This window comes from Dasypus novemcinctus, chromosome 12, assembly GCF_030445035.2.
Source record: "Dasypus novemcinctus isolate mDasNov1 chromosome 12, mDasNov1.1.hap2, whole genome shotgun sequence".
NCBI lineage: Eukaryota > Metazoa > Chordata > Mammalia > Cingulata > Dasypodidae > Dasypus > Dasypus novemcinctus.
The window spans coordinates 23,811,728-23,832,304 of record NC_080684.1 but is presented as its reverse complement, the minus strand read 5'-3'; the positions used below and the strand labels follow the sequence as shown (position 1 = coordinate 23,832,304).

General features: G+C 35.3%; 1 protein-coding gene and 1 pseudogene across 1 annotated transcript; both read left to right on the top strand.

The window, feature by feature from the left end:
- The first annotated feature begins 249 nt into the window (after positions 1–249).
- Positions 250–1,596, top strand: LOC101428958 (cytochrome P450 20A1 pseudogene; annotated as a pseudogene).
- Positions 1,597–13,841: 12,245 nt separating this feature from the next.
- Positions 13,842–14,786, top strand: LOC101432473 (olfactory receptor 6C2-like). The gene has a single exon (XM_004467568.3). The coding sequence runs from the start codon at positions 13,842–13,844 to the stop codon at positions 14,784–14,786; it is 945 nt and encodes a 314-aa protein (XP_004467625.4).
- The last annotated feature ends 5,791 nt before the right edge of the window (positions 14,787–20,577 follow it).

Genomic DNA, 20,577 nt, shown 5'->3' with positions numbered 1-20,577 from the left:
ATCTGCTCTTTTTGGCACTTTGTGACATTGATACCAGGAAGCTGGACTATATTTCAATGTTATTTAATGGATGGAAAATATAAAACAATTGTGATTATGCCATACAACCCTTTGCATATTGCATCCAATATACCTTATCATTTTATAAAATGTATTTCTCACCAAAACTAACTCTGTTTTCAGCACAATGTTGGCAATAAACATAACTTGAGACAGAATTTCATGAAAAGAGAGGAAAGAGTGAATAGAATGTTGGACTTGGTGGTTTTTGCCATTACATTCTTGCTGGCGTTGGTGGGAGCAGTGCTCTACCTCCCCGGGGCTTTCAGGCAAGTTGCAGGGATTCCAGGGATTACACCAACTGAAGAAAAAGATGGCAATCTTCCAGATATTGTAAATAGTGGGAGTTTGCATGAGTGACTCGTTAATTTGCATGAGAAATATGGCTCTGTGGTTTCTTTCTAGTGTGCTTTGTGGTTAATTTGGGCACTGTTGGTGTATTGAAGCAGCATATCAACCACAATAAGGCATCAGACCCTTCTGAAACTGTGCTATAGTCATTATTAAGGTATCAATCTGGTGGTGAAGATGTAAGTGAAAACTGCATGAAGAAAAAATTGTGTGAAAATGGTGTGACTAATTCTCTGCAGAGTAATTTTGCTCTCCTGTTTAAAAACTTTCTGAAGAATTATTAGATAAATGGCTGTCCTATTCAGAAACCCAGCATGTTCCCCTCTGCCAGCATATGCTTGGTCCTGCTATGAAGTCCATTACACACATGGTAATGGGTAGCACATTTGAAGATGATCAGGAAGTCATTCACTTTCAGAGAATCATGGTAAGGTTTGGTCTGAGATTGGAAAACCCTTTCTGGATAGGTCACTTGATAAAAGTACAACTAGGAAAAAACAATATGAAGGTGTCTTAATGCACCTGGAATCTCTTTTAAAGAAAATCTTGAAAGAGAGACCATATTTTCTTTGACTCCTTAATACAGGGGAACCTTAATGATCAGCACATCCTAGGAGACAGTATGATATTTTCTTTGGCCAGTTGCATACTGGAAAATTATACACCTGGGAAATATTTTTTTTAACAACTTCTGATGAAGTTCAGAAAAAATTATGTGAAGAGATAGACCAACTTTTGGGGAAAGGTCCTATAACTTCAGAGAAAATTGAACAGCTCAGATATTGTCATCAAGTGCTTTGTGAAACTGTTTACTGCCAAACTAACTCCAATTTCTGCCTGGCTTCAAGACATTGAAGGAAAGATTGATCAATTTATTATTCCTAGAGAGACCCTTGTCCTTGGTGTGGTACTTCAGGATCCCATAACTTGGCCATCCCCACACAAGTTTGATCCAGACGGGTTTGATGATGAGTCAGTAATGAAAACTTTTTCCTTGCTTGGATTCTTGGGTCCACAGAAATGCCCACAGTTGAGGTTTGCACATACAGTACTACAGTACTTCTTAGTGTATTGGTGAGGAAACTGCACCTACATTCTGTGGAGGGACAAATTATTGAAACAAAGTATGAACTGGTAACATCATCAAGAGAAGAAGTTTGGATCACTGTCTCAAAAAGAAATTAAAATTTTCTATATTTAGTTTTGTTAAATGAACTGAGGAAACTGATCAATTAGAAGATCCTTTGTTGAATCCTTTTATAAACAAAAATAATTTTGTAATATAAACAACTATTACTACTTTATTCTATAATTTTGATTTTTGTATATCAGGTTTTGTTAAAGCATGATGCATAAATACTTTTTGTACCAATATATTGATACTTTTAATGGAAAGTTTTAGCTTTCAATTTAAATTTTGTCTTAACTCTTTTATAGCATTATTTTTGTTTTCTTTTTTTAGATGACTTTAAAATTAATATTTTTGAAAAGAAAACTTATCTCAAACAAAATGGAGGACCATGTCTGCTGAATATCCATAAAATTGAAATATAATCCTAGCTCTTTTTCATACTTCTAATCCATCACCCTATAATGAAGAAAAAGGACTCCTCTTAATTTTTATTTCTTGGATTAATATTTTTATATTCTGGCTATAAAAATCAGTTTATCTTTTAAAATTTTCATTCAATTTGAGTATTTTGTTGATCAATCTAACTTGTATTCACTTTTTTCCTTCCTAGTCATCTGTATTAACGTCATGATTTACACAAAGTTTGTAATTTTGAACAATTCTGAATCAGTTTTTTATATGTGACAAACCAGATTTAATGTTTGTCCTTCCATTTTGCTGGGGACCTTAGTTGCAGAATATTTTTCCACTAATTCTCATTTGTGGGGGAAAACTTAATTGCTAAATTTGTTAATTCTTTATTATCATTTCATATAATAAATATAATAACTTGTCATTAAGAAAATAGGGAGCAGCAACCAAAAATCTGAAGAAGAAAAAAAGAAAATGTAAACAGAATTGATGAAAAGATCTGCAAAATATGTGTAACATCCATATTCCAAAAAGAGGTTATACAAACTGATAAGAAAAACATCCAAGAGACAAATGGTCAAAAGTCATGATTTAATAGCTTTTATAGGAGAAATGACTAATGAATTTTAGAAAGTGTTCAGCCTCACAATTAAGCAAAAAAAAAAGCTATTTCAAGAATATTTTAAATATCCTTTAAAAGTACTTTAAATACTGTCAAGTTTTAGAGTTAATACTTTATTGATTGCATTGTATTTTAGTCCAGTTTTTTTTGTTTGTTTGTTTTTGGTAACTCTGTTCATGAAGAATTATTGTTAAATATATTTTTCAGAAGACGACAAATAAAGGAAACATGCTAAGTGCTGATAGAGTGGAAAGGAAGTAAAATGATAGTTCTTTATAAGTGGGTTTGTTTTTAACTGCTGCATTTTATTTGTGATCTTATTTTCAAGAATTCCACAGTTTCTGAATTGAATTATTTTATATGACTTGTTAACTAAAAGTTATGAATTCAATACAGCCTGTATTTCTGAAAAAAAATTGTTTATGGAACAATTAAAATTCCAATATTTAAAAAAAAGAGTGAACAGAAAGTTTTTAAAGGACAAAACACAAATTTTTAAAATTGAAATAATGGTAAAACCATAAACAAAAGCAAGGGTGTGAGAAATCAGTATAGTAATGGCCAAATTGCTTGTCATATATTTGGACTTTATTACTAAAAAAACTACATTGAAAGACAATGAAGTGCTGAAGAAGTTTAAGAATTGGCTTTAAGATTCAACTCCAGTTAGCATTCCAAGATAACTATATGGATATTTCCAATCCAGTGTGCAGATAAATAAAAAATGAACTGGGAATAAAAAGTGGTAAAAAGGAAAAATTCCTAAAAGGTTGGAGTGTGATATGGGTAAAGTAATCTGTTTTGTTAAAAAAAAAAATTTTCCACAATATTTCCAAAACACAAAACTTTTGAAATTATGCTTCTAGTGTAATGATACTGCTTATAGCCACATTAAATAAAACTTGCATGCATATGAGAATTTTGGCTGAGTTTTTTCAGCCATTAATTGTTAAAAAATGATTGTTAGATTGTAACTTACTAACCCTGAGCTCAAGCTGTGTCCAGTCACAGAACGCTCTGTTCAAGTCCCTGCTCTCTTCACACCCCCTCTGAACCACAGGCCATCCTCTCCCCCAACAATAATGCAGCCCTCAGAAAATCACTCTATACCCTGACACCAGCAAACATGGTACTTTTCCACCCCATATCCCTGTGCCCCTCTCAAACCCCACCCAACTCCAACAGCTCAAAAGATACTACCCACCTCAGTCAGATGGGCTGAAGTCTCTCTTCATACCCCCACCATGTGGTGGGCTGAAATTTCACTTCAGACCCCCGCCATGCCGGTTATCTAATAAACTTCTCCACCTGAAACTTGGTCTGTCTCTGAGCCTCATTGAACTGGAATCAACACTTAGGTGCTGAAGCCCAGGAGGCCTTGTTGAGGCAGGCCAAATCTGTAGCAATCCTCCACCTTGTCGTTGCAGCTTTTCCACCCAACACTGGACACAGATTTGTTTTTGGGTGAGTCTCAGAACCTCTCCAGAGGATCCTGTCCACTTTTCCTATGCCCAAAAATCCTAGCACTAGGTCAATGATCCTATCCTCTCTGGCATTGGGGAACTGTCCCAACACCTGAACTTCTTACTCCAGGGATGCCTGGTCCTGAGTTCAGTCACCAGCTGTTACTCGCCTTCACCTGAACTTCCTGGCTCAAGGGACACCCATTTTTGGCTTTGATCACCAGCTCTCTGTCCCCTAACTGTTCTGGAAGTGAAAGATTCAAGGACCCTTCTTTTTCCCTTCCACACCCCTGTACCTGAAAGTCTCTGAATTCACCCACATTTCACCAACCATGGGAAAATCCCAATCACTTCCTCCAAAAGAAATCCCTTTGTGGTGCCTCCTCTGCAACCTTAAAACTCTCTCTCTGGGAGGAGAAATCAAACCAAAGAAGCTCATTTTTTACTCTACCACTGTTTGCCCTCAATATAAATTAAACAACAAAAACCAGTGGCCCAAACATGGCACTTTTGACATTCAAGTTCTCCAGGACCTCGAGAACTTTATTCAAAGCAAGGGTAAGTGGTCAGAGGTTCCCTATGTTCAGACTTTCTTCTTTCTCCATAACTGTGTCCCTCCCTCCCCTTCACCCCACCAATCCTGAACTCCCTATCAAATCCTCTTTCACTGCAGCCAAGACCCTGCCCCATATACAAAAACACCCTCCTCTGGCTTCAATCCCTCTAATCATGGCCCACGCCCACCACCATACATTCCACATGCACCCTCCAAACCAAATCTACAACCTCCCCTGGAGCAGTGCCGCTGTATAAACAGGTAATCTACTGGAAATCCAATTGTCTCCAGGCCTCTCAAGGCTTCAACCTCCCAGACCTTCTGGGACTGACAACAGATGAATTGAAGGTGCCCAGGAACCACGCAGACCCCCACACCCATCTCCAAAACAGAACCTCAGGTAACTCTGATGGTGAGAGGTAAACCAATTTCATTTCTTATTAATACAAAACCACTTACTCTGCCCTTCTCAAATTCCCCAAACCCTTAACTCACTCCTCAATCTCAGTGAAATAGCTTCAAAGCCCCTCTTTTGCCATACTCACTACAAAGCCAACTGTTCATCCACTCACTCCCTCCTCTGTCTTCCCTTTCCCACCAAGCTCTGTCAATGCATAAATCTGAAACACTGAAATTCCTATCATTGCTGCCCATCATAATCCAGTCACAGTTGAATTAAAAAACCCTACCAACATCCCAACTCAAAAATCCTACCCACATCCCATTCAAAACCCAATATCCTGCCCTCTTGTTATCCTGCAAAGTATCAGACCTTCAAATACTCACCTCTTACAAGTAAGCTTTTACCTTACTCCTGAACTTTAAGTCTATCTAAGTGTACTCCTAAAGAGTAATAATCCAAAATACATGTATTAAATGTGTATCTGAACTGCTGAATTATTGCTTAACTGCATTTATACTGTACAAGTATTCCTAACTAGTTGCTAATTATGAATAAATGTATTTCCAAGAACAAGCTTGGATATTACAGACAATACTGATTCCAGAAAAAAAATTAAAAACAGTAAAATCACAGATGTAAAATAATGAAAAGCTTGAAAACAGCCATACCAAGGAGAGTAAGAATTATGAGTCAAGTTAATGAGCTTTATGTTTCTTTTAGTGTATCTTAACTCTTTTTGCATTTGTCTTTTTGTTCAGTGTATATTTTGATATGTCTAGATGGTAATATTAAATTGACAAATGAAAATTATTAAAAGTGCTATTCAAATGGCCAAAAATTAAATAAGCACTTATACTAATAATTAAATATGGATACTAATTTGAAATGATAAAAGTAGTTATAACCAAATTAAATCATTAATCTGACAAGTTTATTTAATTTTGATGGTAATTAAGTATAGAAGGTATATAGAATGTGTTTTTATTACTAAGTAAAAAAAAAGTACAAAACTCTAATGAATACAGAAAGTCCACAAGATATGCAGGAAGGCAGAAAGAGAATTTCTGTGATTAAAGTTGAGCAAGATTTGATGGATCTACCAAATAGAGTACTGATGCAAAGTTACTATTTTAGTCAGTGTGTTAGTCAGCCACAGGGTGCTGATGCAAAATACCAGAAATCAGTTGGTTTTTATAAAAGGTATTTATTTGGAATTGGTACTTACAGATACCAGGCCATAAAGCATAGGTTACTTCCCTCTCCCAAGTCTATTTCCACATGTTGGAGCAAGATGGCTGCTGAAGACTGCCAGGGTTCAGGCTTCCTGGGTTCCTCCCTTCCAGGGTCTTACTCTTTTCTGGGCTCAGGGTTCCTCTTTTCCCGGGGCTTGCTTCTCTTTCCTCTGTGTGCTTACTTTTCGAGGCTTCATTTAAGACTTCAGCATCAAATTCCAACATCTAAACTCCAGCATCAAAAAGCCTCCAACTTTTTCCTTTGCCATGTCTTTTATCTGTGAGTTCCCACCCACAAAGGGGCGGGGACTAAACACCCTACTGATGTGGCCCAATCAAAGCCCTAATCATAATTTAATCACGTCCAGATGCAGGCCAGTTTACAAACATAAGCCAATGTCTATTTTTGGAATTCATAACTATATCAAACTGCTATAGTCAGTGTAAAAAAAAAGAAAGAATGCTTTTATCAAAATACCTTCTTGTGCTTTAACCTTATCATTTCCTTGGTTGTTAAAACAACAACAAGTTTTATCACTTTTAAAGGAACACCCAAAGAAAATTTGAAAAGAAATAGAAAAATATATTGTATTAAAAACCACCTCATTATCTCCTCACCTGGTACTTTCTTATTTACTAATGAAAAATTGCTTCTCTACTGTTAAACCCACCAAATTATGTTATTTCACTGGCAACTATTAATGTTCAGTGTCAAATATATGTTACCACCACTTTCTTATCCCTCCTAACCCCTCGCAAATAAATTTTATTCATCTTTCTCCTCAAACTCCTGGAGTCAATAGTCTTACAACCCACCCTAAATCTCATGATTAATTCTCATCCTCACCACACTAATAATCTCCTTCTTTTAATACCAGCAGGACCATGTATTTTCCAAGCTATAACACAGTTCATCTAAACAAAGTCTGGACCATCACCCCCCCCCCCCCCCCCAGTGATAAAGCAGTCCTCAGAAAGTCACTCCCTACCCTGACAACAGCAAGCATAGGGTTTTTCCACCCTATATCTTAGCACCACTCTCGAAACCCGCCCAACTGCCAGTTCAAAAGGTACTCCCCAGCTCAGTCAGATGGGCTGAAGTCTCTCTTCAGACCCCTTCCGTGGAGGCAGACTGATCTAATGAACTCAGCTCAAATCTCGGTTGTCTCTGAGCCTCTTGAACACATAGAATCCTACATTACTGAGCAGTGATGTCTAGTCATGTTCCCAGTCACTGAGTTAGAGAGTTCAGTAGGAAAATGTCATTTTGTTCGTGTAGTAAAGTAGAAAATAATACTGTAACTTTGACATATACTGTGCTTTTCTTCCACAGCCATGTGTTGCAACAAACACATTTGTAAGTTTATTGGTAAAATTAAAATGAAAACCACTTATTCAGACAACAATAGCCAGGACCAGAAAATATTTTGTGAGATTGATTTGAATCTCCTAATTGATGTATTAACTCTGTAACTGATTTTATAAAAAATAAATCTCCACATGGCATAGGCAGAGATTGAGTTATAATACAAACCAAGGACCATCATGGATTGACAGCCACCCATGAGAATCCAGGGAGAAGCATAGAATGGGTCCTTGACTTTAGAAGGAAACATGGCCTTACTGACTCCTTGATTTTAGACTTCTAGCCTCCAGAACCATGAGATAAGAAATTGTCTTATTTATGCCTGTTAGTCTGTGGTGATTTGTTACTACATCCCTGGCAAATTAAGGCAGATATGAATGATGCACAAGGCTTAAAGATCCGTATATTTTGGGGGTGGCACAGAGCATACAATGATGTGTCAAAAAGGGCTTGGAGAGCTCTGTGTTAGATTTCAGAATTCCTTCTGACTCTTTTGTACCTCTTATTAGTATCCATGAAATTACTAGTATAATTTGTCACAGTGTAAGATTTATGACTCACATGATTATAAATTTGATCTTTTCTCTTATTCCAAACATTAACAGAATAAAGAAGAAATATTATTTTACAGTATGAACAGATGTGGAAAATGACTCTGATGAATTTCAATATGCTTTAATGATAAACGTTCTTAGCACACAAAGAATAGACGTGAACTTTCCTGATCTAAAAGAGTTAGCTACAAAACTCTACTGCTAACACTATGCTAATATGGAATTTTATACACATTAGTCTAAGTTCAAGTAAAACGAAGATGCTTATTATCACTATTTGTCATCAGTATTTACTGTAGGGTCTAGAAAATGCAAAAAGGCTAGTGTAAAAAGAAAAAGAGAAATAAAATATATAAATATTGGGAAGGAAGATTAAAATAATTATTATTCACTGATGACACACATATGCAGACAATAAAAAATCTAACACAACCCTAATAAAATTAATATAATAAATTTTTAATACTGTTTGAAATAAAATCAGTTATAACATTAATATCAACAAAAAGTAAAAAATGAAATTTATAAAATGATACCATTTGATATACCATAAAAATATTACTATGTGTGAATAATTCAAACAAAATATGGAAGACTATAAAATATTGCTTAGAGAAATCAAAGAAGAAATAAACAGATGTATCATTTGTATAGAATGGAAAATTTTATGTCCTTAACATGTCAAATCTAAATTGAACTACTGATTCAATAAAATCCAAATCAAACTCATAAATAGTATTTTTTTCAATTTGAAAATTCATCATAAATTTATATAAAAACACAAACTAACTAGAATTACAAAGATCTCCAAGTAAAGAAAGCAAAAGTATTTATAATCTCAAATTTCAATAATTAATGTAAAATTCCAACAAATACAATAGCCGATATTGTTACAAAGATAAATATTTCAATGCAACAGAATCGAATTCAGCAATAGATTGATACAAATGGAGGTACTCCATTTACAACAACAGGAAGACTGCATTCTAAGCCAGAGCATCTAGATATTTTTGTGGGGAAAAAACGAGCTCTGAGCCTTACTTCACACAATGCACAATAATTTGATATGACTAACAAATCTAAATGCAGAAACTAAAATAATAAGTTTCTAAAAGAATATCTAGGAAATGAACTTGTAAAATGTTTTTCATGACAAAAATGCATTAAACCTAAAAGAAAAAAATGCTACAATTAACATTAGTAAAATTTAAACCTTATTTAAAATAATATGATTACAAAAATGAATAATTAAGCCACATAGTTATACAGAATTAATTTCCTATCCAGGAGATATAGTTTCAAGAATTAAAAAAAAAAAAATTAAATAAGGAAAAGAAATACAATTTAAGAGAAACAAAACACTTGAAGAGGCATTTACAAAATGTTCACGGCATCAGTGCTCATCAAGGTATATGAATTAAAGCTCTGATGATAAACTACAAACCCAAAAGAATGGCAGTTTTTTGTTTTTTTTTGTTTTTTTGTTTTTAATGACAATCCCAGTCTTGGTGAGGAGGTGAAGAAATTCCATCTCTGATTATCTGCTGGTAGAACTGTAGATGTTTTCTGCTGATTTCTTTGCAGGGGAGGACTCTGTACTTAAGGGAATTAAATACATGTTTATCCTATGACCCAAGTGTTCCACTTCTAAGTTAATTCCCAGGTGAAAAATGTGCACATATATTCATGTACAAGACATCATATACAAGAATGTTCTTAACAGTATTATTCAAATTAGCAACACAAAAAAATAGAAATAACAAGAATCATCAAGATTAAAATGAATAAAAATATATATTCATGCAATGGAAAGCTAGGCATCAATTAAAAACTATATCCTATTTATGAATAAAACAATATGGATGAGTCTTAAAAACACTGCATTGAGTCAAAAAATCCAGAAACAAAGGTGTGCTTGTTGTGGACACCAATTATATGAAGTTAAAAAAGGTAAAAATAACCATTGATGATGGAGGTAAAAACAGTGGTTATTTTAGTGGCAAGTGGCACATACGAAAGAGAAACAGTGAAAACTTTTGAGGTAATGAAAGTGTTTTATATTTTGATTTGGATAATCAATAATATGCCATCATATACACATGTAAAATTCATTGAGATTTATATTTGTGTTTTATAACCTTAGTGCAAACTGTAAATGTATAACTAAAAATTGAAAAATTTAACTTTTCAATAACAGCATAGTAACCAGGGATGCTTCCATCCAAAATATTCAGAACTGTTATATAAAAATCTATGTAACTTTACTAAGTTTTCCTCAAAAATATATATTGTTTTGACACAGAAAACACGTTCTGGAAATTAATCCAATGAGTGTGAATCAGATTGCCTTTCTCAAAATATGTTTTGAATTTTGAAAAATATAGGTAAAGTCAAAATGTTTTAGGCATCAGCTAAACATTGAAAGATATTGAAGAACAATGTTTAATACTAGTGAGATAGAAAAGCAAGGAATTTTAACAATTAATTAATTTAATTAATTAAAATGTGATAGAATATTGATGATGAAATTAATTAATGCAGTAAATAATGATTTATAATCACATGTAAAGTAATTTGCAATAGGTATAGAAGTTAAGGAACATTTAGCAAGTTATTTATCCTATTACACAAATCATATTGCTACTGTTCAAAGTTCTGTCTCCAAGGGCACTGTCTCCAAAGAAGCTTTGTTAGCATGCTATTGTTTCCCAAATTTCATTACACAAAAGATTCATTAGTGACTTCATACATGAGTCACCAAGGACTCTTTTTCACATAATTGCATTTTTATCATATAAAGCAAATATCAAGCTATATTTGTTAATTCATTCCCTGCCCTGAGAAGTCAGAAGATAATGCTTATAATACTGGAGAGGTATCCTGACATTCTACCTTCCTCATATATATAATATTATATATATATATATATATATATAGTTTTTTGCTTATTTCTAACAGGTTTTTACTGTTACAAAAAAGTAAGTCTACATAATTGGTTGAAGATGGATGTTTTTGGAAGCTCTGTGCATTCCAGAGTTTCCATGACTGTGGTTTTGGATTCACAAGCAAAAATGACCAGATATTCATATGAAAATCTTCATCCTATCAATAATTTTCATTTTAGAAGTCACAAGATTTGATATGTTTCAATGAAAAATATGATTGACAGTCAAAATAGTAAGTGGTATATTTGTCATTTTAATTATATTAACCTGACTGAGAATTTAGTCATAAACTTTGGAAATCTAGGAAACAAATATTTATGTCTCTCTAACAAAATTTAAAATGTGAGTGATAATTTCTGTACTTGGTAAAGGATCTGTTTATTTCATTTATTAGAATGTAGGTTTTTTTGACTTATAAATGCCATTCTCTGGGAAATTTCTATGCACAAGAATACATTAGCATTTACATGAAATTAAATATGACAGATATACAGAATTATATTATCTATGTTAATACCCTCACAAAAAAGATCAATATATGCATTTAATTAAATGACCATACCTCTCCATCTCCCAAAACAATTACACTGAAGATTCATAATCCCATTAAAGATCGTTGTCCTAATTTTAAACATATATTTTGAAATAGAATAAACAGAAATCAATGAGCTACATTTCCCTGTGAGTCATCTTTTAAATCTTATTGTGTTATACCTTATGATATCTTGGAAAGAAAAAGACAAATGTTTTCAGAGCATTGAAAAATGTCCAAAGTTGGTAGGGGTGAGTAAATTTACTCGGTGATGCCAAGTTGCCTGAGAAATTAAAAGGAGTTTTGGAGGAAGGTAGGTAAGCATCTAAAACATTTCTTCTACATCTCAATTTGATCTAACAAAATTATTGTTTTGTCCCTAAATTTCCTGAGAGTATTGCTTTTGTGAGGCCAACCATGTATGTAGGTCAGTTCTTCCTTGTTTTTGACTATAACACTGAGAAGACCTTAACTGTAGTCAAACTCAGATAATAAAAACTGACTCTGTCCCCACATCAGTAAAAGAACACATCATTTTACACAGTAAAATGAGTCTATGTACTAATAAACTGGAGTCTCCAAGGAAAATTTTCATGACCCACTGATGTGGGAAAATTTTGAGCCCACAGACATTAATTTTAAAATGAAAATATTTGAGTCCCTACTAGTATAACTAACTGTCAATGCCTGAAAAAAAATCTGTGGCAGAGCTGTTAATACAAACAAACAATCACAAAATTCATGCCTTCTGGTTTTAATATCTCACAGATAGATGCTCTTTGAGGTAAACTATCCTCTACAACACCAAAATATTTTACTTTATTGGAAGAGAAGGCAATTTATCATTCATTAGCTGTGAAACAGCTGATAAAATAAATAAAAGCAGAAAATTTGATTTTTTAAATAAAGAAAAGCAAAAAGGAAAGTTCAACAATAGATTCAAAGATCTAAAGAAATTTAAGTGGACAAAGTTGATATCAACATAATATGAAGTTGAAGTCCAAATTGAAAAACAAATAGTTTTGTAGGTGCACATGTGATACATATGTTCATTTAGAAATATTGCCCCGACCTTGGCTATTTATTTGGATTATATTAGCTTTGGGATTATTATGGTAAATACACACACACACACACATATTCCAAGACCATCATAAATGTATAGTCTTTTGTAAGTGCTCATGTAGTAGCAGATTTTGTTTTTTATGGGAATTCATTGATGGGAATTAAAGATAAAACCAACAGACTTTCAGGAGATTTTCTAGAGGTAATCTTAAAGTAGAAGTTGAAAAATCAGTGGATTCATAGAGGTTCGTTACCCTGGTGAGTTAAGGACAATGTTTATTAAAATAGCTGGCACATGACCATGAGTTTTATTTGGGATGTGGTGCTTTTGACACACCCATGAGATATGTTCCAGTAGATATGTTGGGTTGTATATATGTATCTGAGAATAAAATAACATCATTAAAAATAAAAAGTATAAAATTAGCACTTATCAACTGAAAGACAATTTTTTGAACCATAGGAATTGATGAAAATATATAGCTAAGTCAGATGACTGAAGAAAATACTAGCAAATAAAGATCAAAGGGTCAGAGATAAAATATCATTTGTGTTTTTAAAACTAGTTTTATCAGAGGACTTCCATGAAGGAAAAGCTGTAAGTATAGCATGATGTAAAATACTCTGCATTATACACCACAGTGAAGTATAAGTGATGACTTAAGGATAGAGAAATCAAAGGAGTCAGTTTTAGCAAGAAGGGAGCTAGACAAGTTTGTGTGTATATGTGTGTGTGCAAGCATGTGTAGACTTTAGAGCTGTTCATGGGAGAAAACACACAGGATGTAAACAGAAGCAGAAAAAAAAATCTTTATTCCTAGAGCTAGAACAGAAACTTCATATGACTATAGAATGCGCATGGTGTATGCAAATTATTTGACATATAATAGCACTTTAAGAAGAAATAAAATGTCAAGTAGATATAACAAAAAGAGAATTCTGGAGAGTCAGCCGACATCTTTACTCCCCATAAAATTGTAAAACAATAGCAATTAAAAGTAATCATTCCCAGTGTACAGATTTAAAGAGTAAAACTTAAGAAAAAGTAAGAATTTTAATTTAAAATACCTGAAAATTATGAATGTGTAACATGATTTTAAAAAGTCTCTGAATATTACATGCAGATTGGACAGAAGTTAGGAGTCAGCAATGAGAAATGGTACAGTAACAAGATTCATTCTGCTGGGACTGACAAACCAACCACAACTGCAGATTCTTATATTTCTCTTTCTCTTTCTCACCTATTTGTTGAGCATAACTGGAAACCTGACAATCATCTCCCTTATCATATTGGATTATCACCTAAAAACAGCCATGTACTATTTCCTACAAAATTTCTCCTTCTTAGAGATCTCATTCACTTCTGCATGTATTCCCAGATACTTGTATAACATAGCAACAGGTGACAAGGTTATAACCTATAATGCTTGTGCCAGCCAAGTATTTTTTACTGACCTCTTTGCAATAACAGAATTTTTCCTCCTGGCCGCCATGTCCTATGACCGCTATGTGGCAATCGGCAAACCACTGCATTATGTGACTATCATGAACAGCACAGTCTGCAGAAGAACTGTCCTTTGCTGTTGGTTGGCTGGACTGTTGATTGTTATTCCTCCACTCAGCATGGGCCTAAATCTGGATTTTTGTGATTCAAACATTATTGATCATTTTATCTGTGATGCTTTTCCCCTCCTGAAGATTGCTTGTTCAGACACTTGGTTCATGGAACAGACTATTATAATCTGTGCTGTGCTGACCCTCATTATAACACTAATGTGTGTAGTTTTGTCCTACATTTATATCATCAAGACAATCTTAAGATTCCCCTCTGCCCAGCAAAAGAAAAAAGCCTTTTCCACCTGTTCTTCCCACATGATCGTGGTTTCTATCAGCTATGGCAGCTGCATCTTTGTCTATATCAAACCTTCAGCAAAAGACTCAGTGGCGATTAATAAGGGTGTAACAGTGCTCACGACTTCCATCGCTCCTATGCTGAACCCCTTCATTTACACCCTGAGGAATAAGCAGGTAAAACAAGCCTTCAGTGACTCAATCACTAGAATTCCAATATTTTTAAGAAATAAGAGAATTTGAAGTCTAATAAATATATAAATTAAACTCCCCAAACTCTCCACTCAGGAACATTTAAAAGCACTCCAGGCTGGTGCTGGAGTTGGTAGGTGTACATCCAAGAATCTCTGGGCTGTCCATGTGTCTGCTGGGCTCTGAGCCTCAGCAGAGTTGCAACACCTACTCTCCAGTTCATTGGACTCACCCAGGACAACTAACAAGGAGGTGAGGATGGACAACCAACATACCAAGGAACTGAGAGAGTCCACAACTACAAGAAAGAGAGGCCCATCGATGAGTCATATGGGACTGAATCCCCCTCTCAATTATAGGCAAAGTAGATATCACCATCCCAGAATCCTCAGGATTGGGGAAAAAAATATGGACTAGAGTGGACCTATTTGTATTCTACTATATACACTTATTGTGATTCCAGCAATGGAAGAAATTAGATCATTAATGTCATTGATGTGGAGACAGTGGCCACTGGAGGTGCTGAAGTCAGGGAGAGGTGCAAAAAGGTATAATGCAGGAGCAATTTCAGACCTTGGAATTCTCCTGAGTGACATTGCAATGACAGATATGGGTCATTATATATATGCCCACAACCTGCAGAATTGAGTGGGAGACAGTATAAACTGCAATGTAAACTATAATCCATGCTTAGTGTCAATGTCCCCAAAAGTATTCATCAATTGCAGTTTATGTACCACACTAATGAAATAAGTAGTTAATGTGGGGAAGGGTGGGAGGTGTTGTGAGTGGGGCATGTAGGAATCCCTTCAATTTTTTGTGTAGCATTTATGTAATCTAATTATCTTATAAAAATAAATAAAAAATATATTTTAAAAAATAAAAATAAAAAATAAAAGCACTCCAGATTAGATTGATCCAGTCTTTCTCTCACAGAACTCTTTTTAAAACACATGCAAATATAATAGGTATGTTATCATATCCTGGATTCACCTCCAAATTAGGAATAACAAAAAATAATATCAAAATAAAATATATCTCCAGATTATAGCACAGTTGAATAAAATATATGTTAAAATATTGTATATTTTCCAACTAAAAAATAAATAATGTTCACCATTGTTTCCTCCAATTCAAGCCTTACAAATAATTTATTCATTGATCACTTAAACATGTACTGAGTACTTTCTTCAGTGCAAGTTGTCTTTCTGGCACAAGAAATAGAAGAGTATGAAACCAGTAAAGAAATACTCTACTGTACAAGCAGAGGGGGAAAAAAAAGAAATAATTTTACATTAAAAAGTAAAAAAAATTCAATTTCCACTCAGATACATGTTTTTGTCATGGAAGCATTATTTTCCATAGAATTCTGGAAAAACATTTAAAAATAATAAAATTACAATGTTATGGAATTTGTAAAGTATGTTGAATTAATAACTACAACTTAAAATGTTATTAGTCTTTTAGAAAATTCCTGATGTTAAGAGGTAGATGGTGAAAATGGATAGAGTATTTTGAGGAACTTAAGTATTTTGGTATAGCAAAACACCTGCCAAATGTAGATGCATATTTTGAAATACTAAAAGAGTGTGTTGCCCAGGCATAGTAGGACAAATACCACATGACCTCAATGACATGAAATAAGCAAGCTGCCTCCGAGAGCTAGAGACTGGAAAAGAGGCTTACAGGAAATCGGGGAGTGGAGGAAGGATGTGAGCCGACAGGGGTGGAACTGCAGGGGTGGAATCTAGGAGGAGCTGGCGGTAAGTATGAGCACAAAGAAGGGACAAAATGGGGACAAGGGGTTGCCTTCGGGTGGGGCTTTGCGGGTTTGAGGGGACTGGGGATGGGCGGAGGGGTAATATTGCCCAAAAAATTGGGGGGAGGGAGTGGCAACATACGAACATAGGAGAGTGTCAGGTGTTCGTTGAGAGTAAAATGCTGAGAAAATCGTATCAAAATATAATTAGGAGGGTTACCTGTTTAGGATGCTCAGGGGGGATGGTCTGATGCGGGACAGACTCCGGGGGAATGGCTGAAGGCTCATTTTACCAGGGTGGGTTGTACCATTGGGTAGAGACCCAAGAAGTGAGAGTTGGGGTGGACCCACATCCTGGGGAGGACTAATGCCATCAAATAGAGAGAACTGTATCTCTCGTGAGAAAGGGTGGCTCCCAGGGCATTAGGCAGTTGAGAAAGTCAGGCCCTGAACACTGCTGCACGTATCTCTGGACATGGCTTCTCGGGAAATGGAGATTGGCTGGCACTGTGGGCCCCAAGGGGAGGGGAAAATGGATGTGGAATGGATGGAACCAAGGTAAATGTGGGGGCAAGAGAGGAGTTTCACGAGAGTACATGAGGATGAATATAAAACATGTAATATTACACCAAAAACATATAGGGGATGACAGACTAATAATGTAAACCATAATGCAAAACATAGGATAACTAAAATATTTAAAAAACTGTACATACTAAAGTATGGACCACATTGTAAGCACAGATGTCACCTTGTTTGAAAGCTATTGTTTCGGAATCTGTACATCAGTTTCAGGAAATATGATATGAATAAGTTAAAAGATTATCGCTGTGGAAGGGAACAGGTTTTATGGTGGATCTGTGGGAGTACTGTATGTTGTATATATGAATTACTGTGATCTAAGACTCTTGTGAAGAGAAGCTCAATAATTAGGAAAAAAAAGAAAAGAAAAAGATAGGATGTAGAAATTTTTCCAAATCAATATGTACTCTAGATCTAACCTTTAAACTCATTGCTATATTCCATTTTATTAGTAAGGGAAACTGACATTATGTTGGGATTCACTTTACAGGAAGTTTTGGATCACAGAGTGGTTCAACAATGGTGGTGGAGGAATACTGATATGGGATGTTATTGACAGGCTATATATGGTTGACAGGGAGTTATATAGGGCATATGTCCAGGGTACATGGTAATGTTTGGATATACTCATAGTGGAAACAATTAAAAACAACAGCTGGGGGGATACTGGGTTCCTGGCCGGGGGGTCTCTGTTGTGGTCCCTGGGGGAGCAGTGGCAGTCCCCCAGGTGCAACAGTAAGAACCAGGAAGGAATGAGGGCCCAACAGTGGGCTCCTGATACTAATGGCTATGCTTGTGAGCCTATACACCTGCAATAAGAACAAGGCCTAGAGTAGCATTGTGCCTGGGAGTTTCCTCCTGACAACCTTCATGTTACTCAAATGTGGCCAGTCTCAAAGCCAAACTCACCATGTAGATGCAGTGCATTCCCCCCAGCATGGGACATGACACCCGGGGATGAGCCTCCCTGGCACCGAGGGATCACTACCACATACCAGCTGAAGATGCAACTAGAAAATGACCTTGAATTAAAGGTTCAATGCGGATCAGCAGAATATCCCTGTCTACATATAATAACATGACTTCAAAATGCTGTTTGACCTAATGTAAGGGGGAAATGGAAAGGAGAAATGAGTTTATATGGCAATGAGTCTCTAAAAAAGAGTCTGGAGGTTGTGAGAAGGAATGCCCTTATGCACAACTGAGCAGAGTCTAAGAGGCAGATAAAGTAGATACAACCCCAGGTATTGGTTCTTTTGAGGGATAAAGAGACCCATGGGTTCTATAGCCATGGCAGATGGGGTTCACTGCGATGTCAGATGGCCCTTCTTTGTAGCTGGTGTTTCTGCGTGATGGAACTGGACTCAGAGGGGATCTCTTTTCACAAGCCTTTCATGCTACTTTACTGGAATTGTAGTTGGTGCTGGGGTTTAAGATATATTTAGGGGATTTGAATCTCTGGACTGACAATATGATACCCAGGCCCAGAGCCTCAACAGACTTCAGCTCCTACACTCTGATTTATTGGACTTGCCCCACTCAGCTAACATGCAGTTGAAGAAGGTCAACCACCACACCATGGAGCCTAGAGTGTCTACAACTGAAAGCAGGAGGAGTGCATCCAGTATCCATGTGGAATCTAAGCCCCCACTTGACATAGATGTGCAATGGACACAACCAATCCAATGTCCACAGAGAAAATGTGGCATTAGTGTGGGAAGGGTGGCCATGGTGGCTGCTGGGCGTGGGGAATGGGAGGAAGAGATGAGATGGGGAGGCGTTTTCGGGACTTGGAGTTGTCCTGGGTGGTACTTCACAGACAATTATGGGACATTGTGGATCCCCCCAGGGCCCACTGGATGGAGAGTGGGAGAGTGTGGGCTATGATGTGGACCGTTGACTATGGGGTGCAGTGATGCTCAGAGATGTGCTTGCCAGGTACAGTGGATGTGTTGTGATGGTGGGAGAGAGTGTTGCTGTGGGGGGAGTGGAGGATGGGGGCAGTGGGGTTGAATGGGACCTCATATTTTTTTAATGTAATTTTAAAAAATTTTAAAAAATTAAAAAAAAATAAAAGAGCGTGTTGCTTAAATAGCAAACAAATGCCAAGAAATGAAATGAAAGACATCAAGGAAATAAAAGCATAGGGATTTTGGAAAGTTGGAAAAATAAAGGAATATGAAAATCTCTATATAAATGTATACCACATTTTTATCAAAATAGTTAAGTATTGAAAGAGCACAAATTTTACCACAGAAATTTCCCCAAAATTTCATCTAAAACAATCCCCCCACCCTGCTGCACTCCAGGCATTTGTCTGTTATAATGTCTAATCTTTCCATTTACAGTTCTAATATAAAAAAATATATTTTCCTCTTTCTTTGTCTCATTCACTTTTTTATCCTTAAGTTCTCACTTCAAAAGTCACTCCTACTGGCAATTCTAGACTGCACATCACACTTGTCTCCCAAAACATGAAACATTCATCACTTGAAAATAGCCTATGTTTCCTCAATCATATTTTCTCTTTATTTATCTGTACCTTTTATCAATGTTCAATACTGAAAGCATAGACTTTGTCAACATTGTTCTCTTGAGTATCCGTAGTACTGGCCCTTTCCACTATGTTGAAGGAATGTTTGAATGTTTTTCTCCAGTACAAAAACACCATTAACGGTAGTTGAATATTTATTTATAACATTTTAAATGACTTTTAACAAAAAAAAGAGAATCAAATGTTTCAAATGATTGAAATCAATGATGAGTTTTTATTATAATATAAATGTGTTTCTTGACTTTAATCCTTATAAGGTGAGCAAAATGAAATTTATTAATAGATTCCTATGCATCTATCACTTTACATGTCATTGAAAAGCATACAAACATCACTGAAAAGATTTTCTTTTCCCTATCTTCATTTCATAAATGAAAAGTATGAACTATCTGTATTATATATGATATATTATTACCTTCTGTAATAGACGTCCAAATTAGTAATTACTTAAAGTAATCAGCTCTTCTTTGTCTCCTAAAAGTCTCAATTGTTTTGATGATTCTTCTATTTGAAAACTTAATGACTTATACCTCCTTTTATTAGCTTACTGGTTCATATCTTGTTGTTGCTATCTACCACAAGATGTCTCACCACTCTGAGCATATTCCATTCAGAAAGAAGGAGGAAAACAAAATGTGTATGCCTTTTCTAGTAGGTTCTATCAAAGATTTGCAGATCATTTCCCTTCCCACTTCATTGACCAGAATATAATCAGCTGTTCAGCTTCAAGAAAAATTTTAAAATGTATTATTTAACAAATACCTATATATTCCAAGTCTAAAAATGAAGACTTCTTAGTTTATGAGTGATAAAGGGAGAAAAGACATTTTAGAACAGCTAGAAGTCCTGTCGGACCACCTTTCTGATGGTTGAATATCAAGCAAAGTTCTTTATATATACAGAAATATATATAATATATTTTATATATTTAATATATAAATATTTCC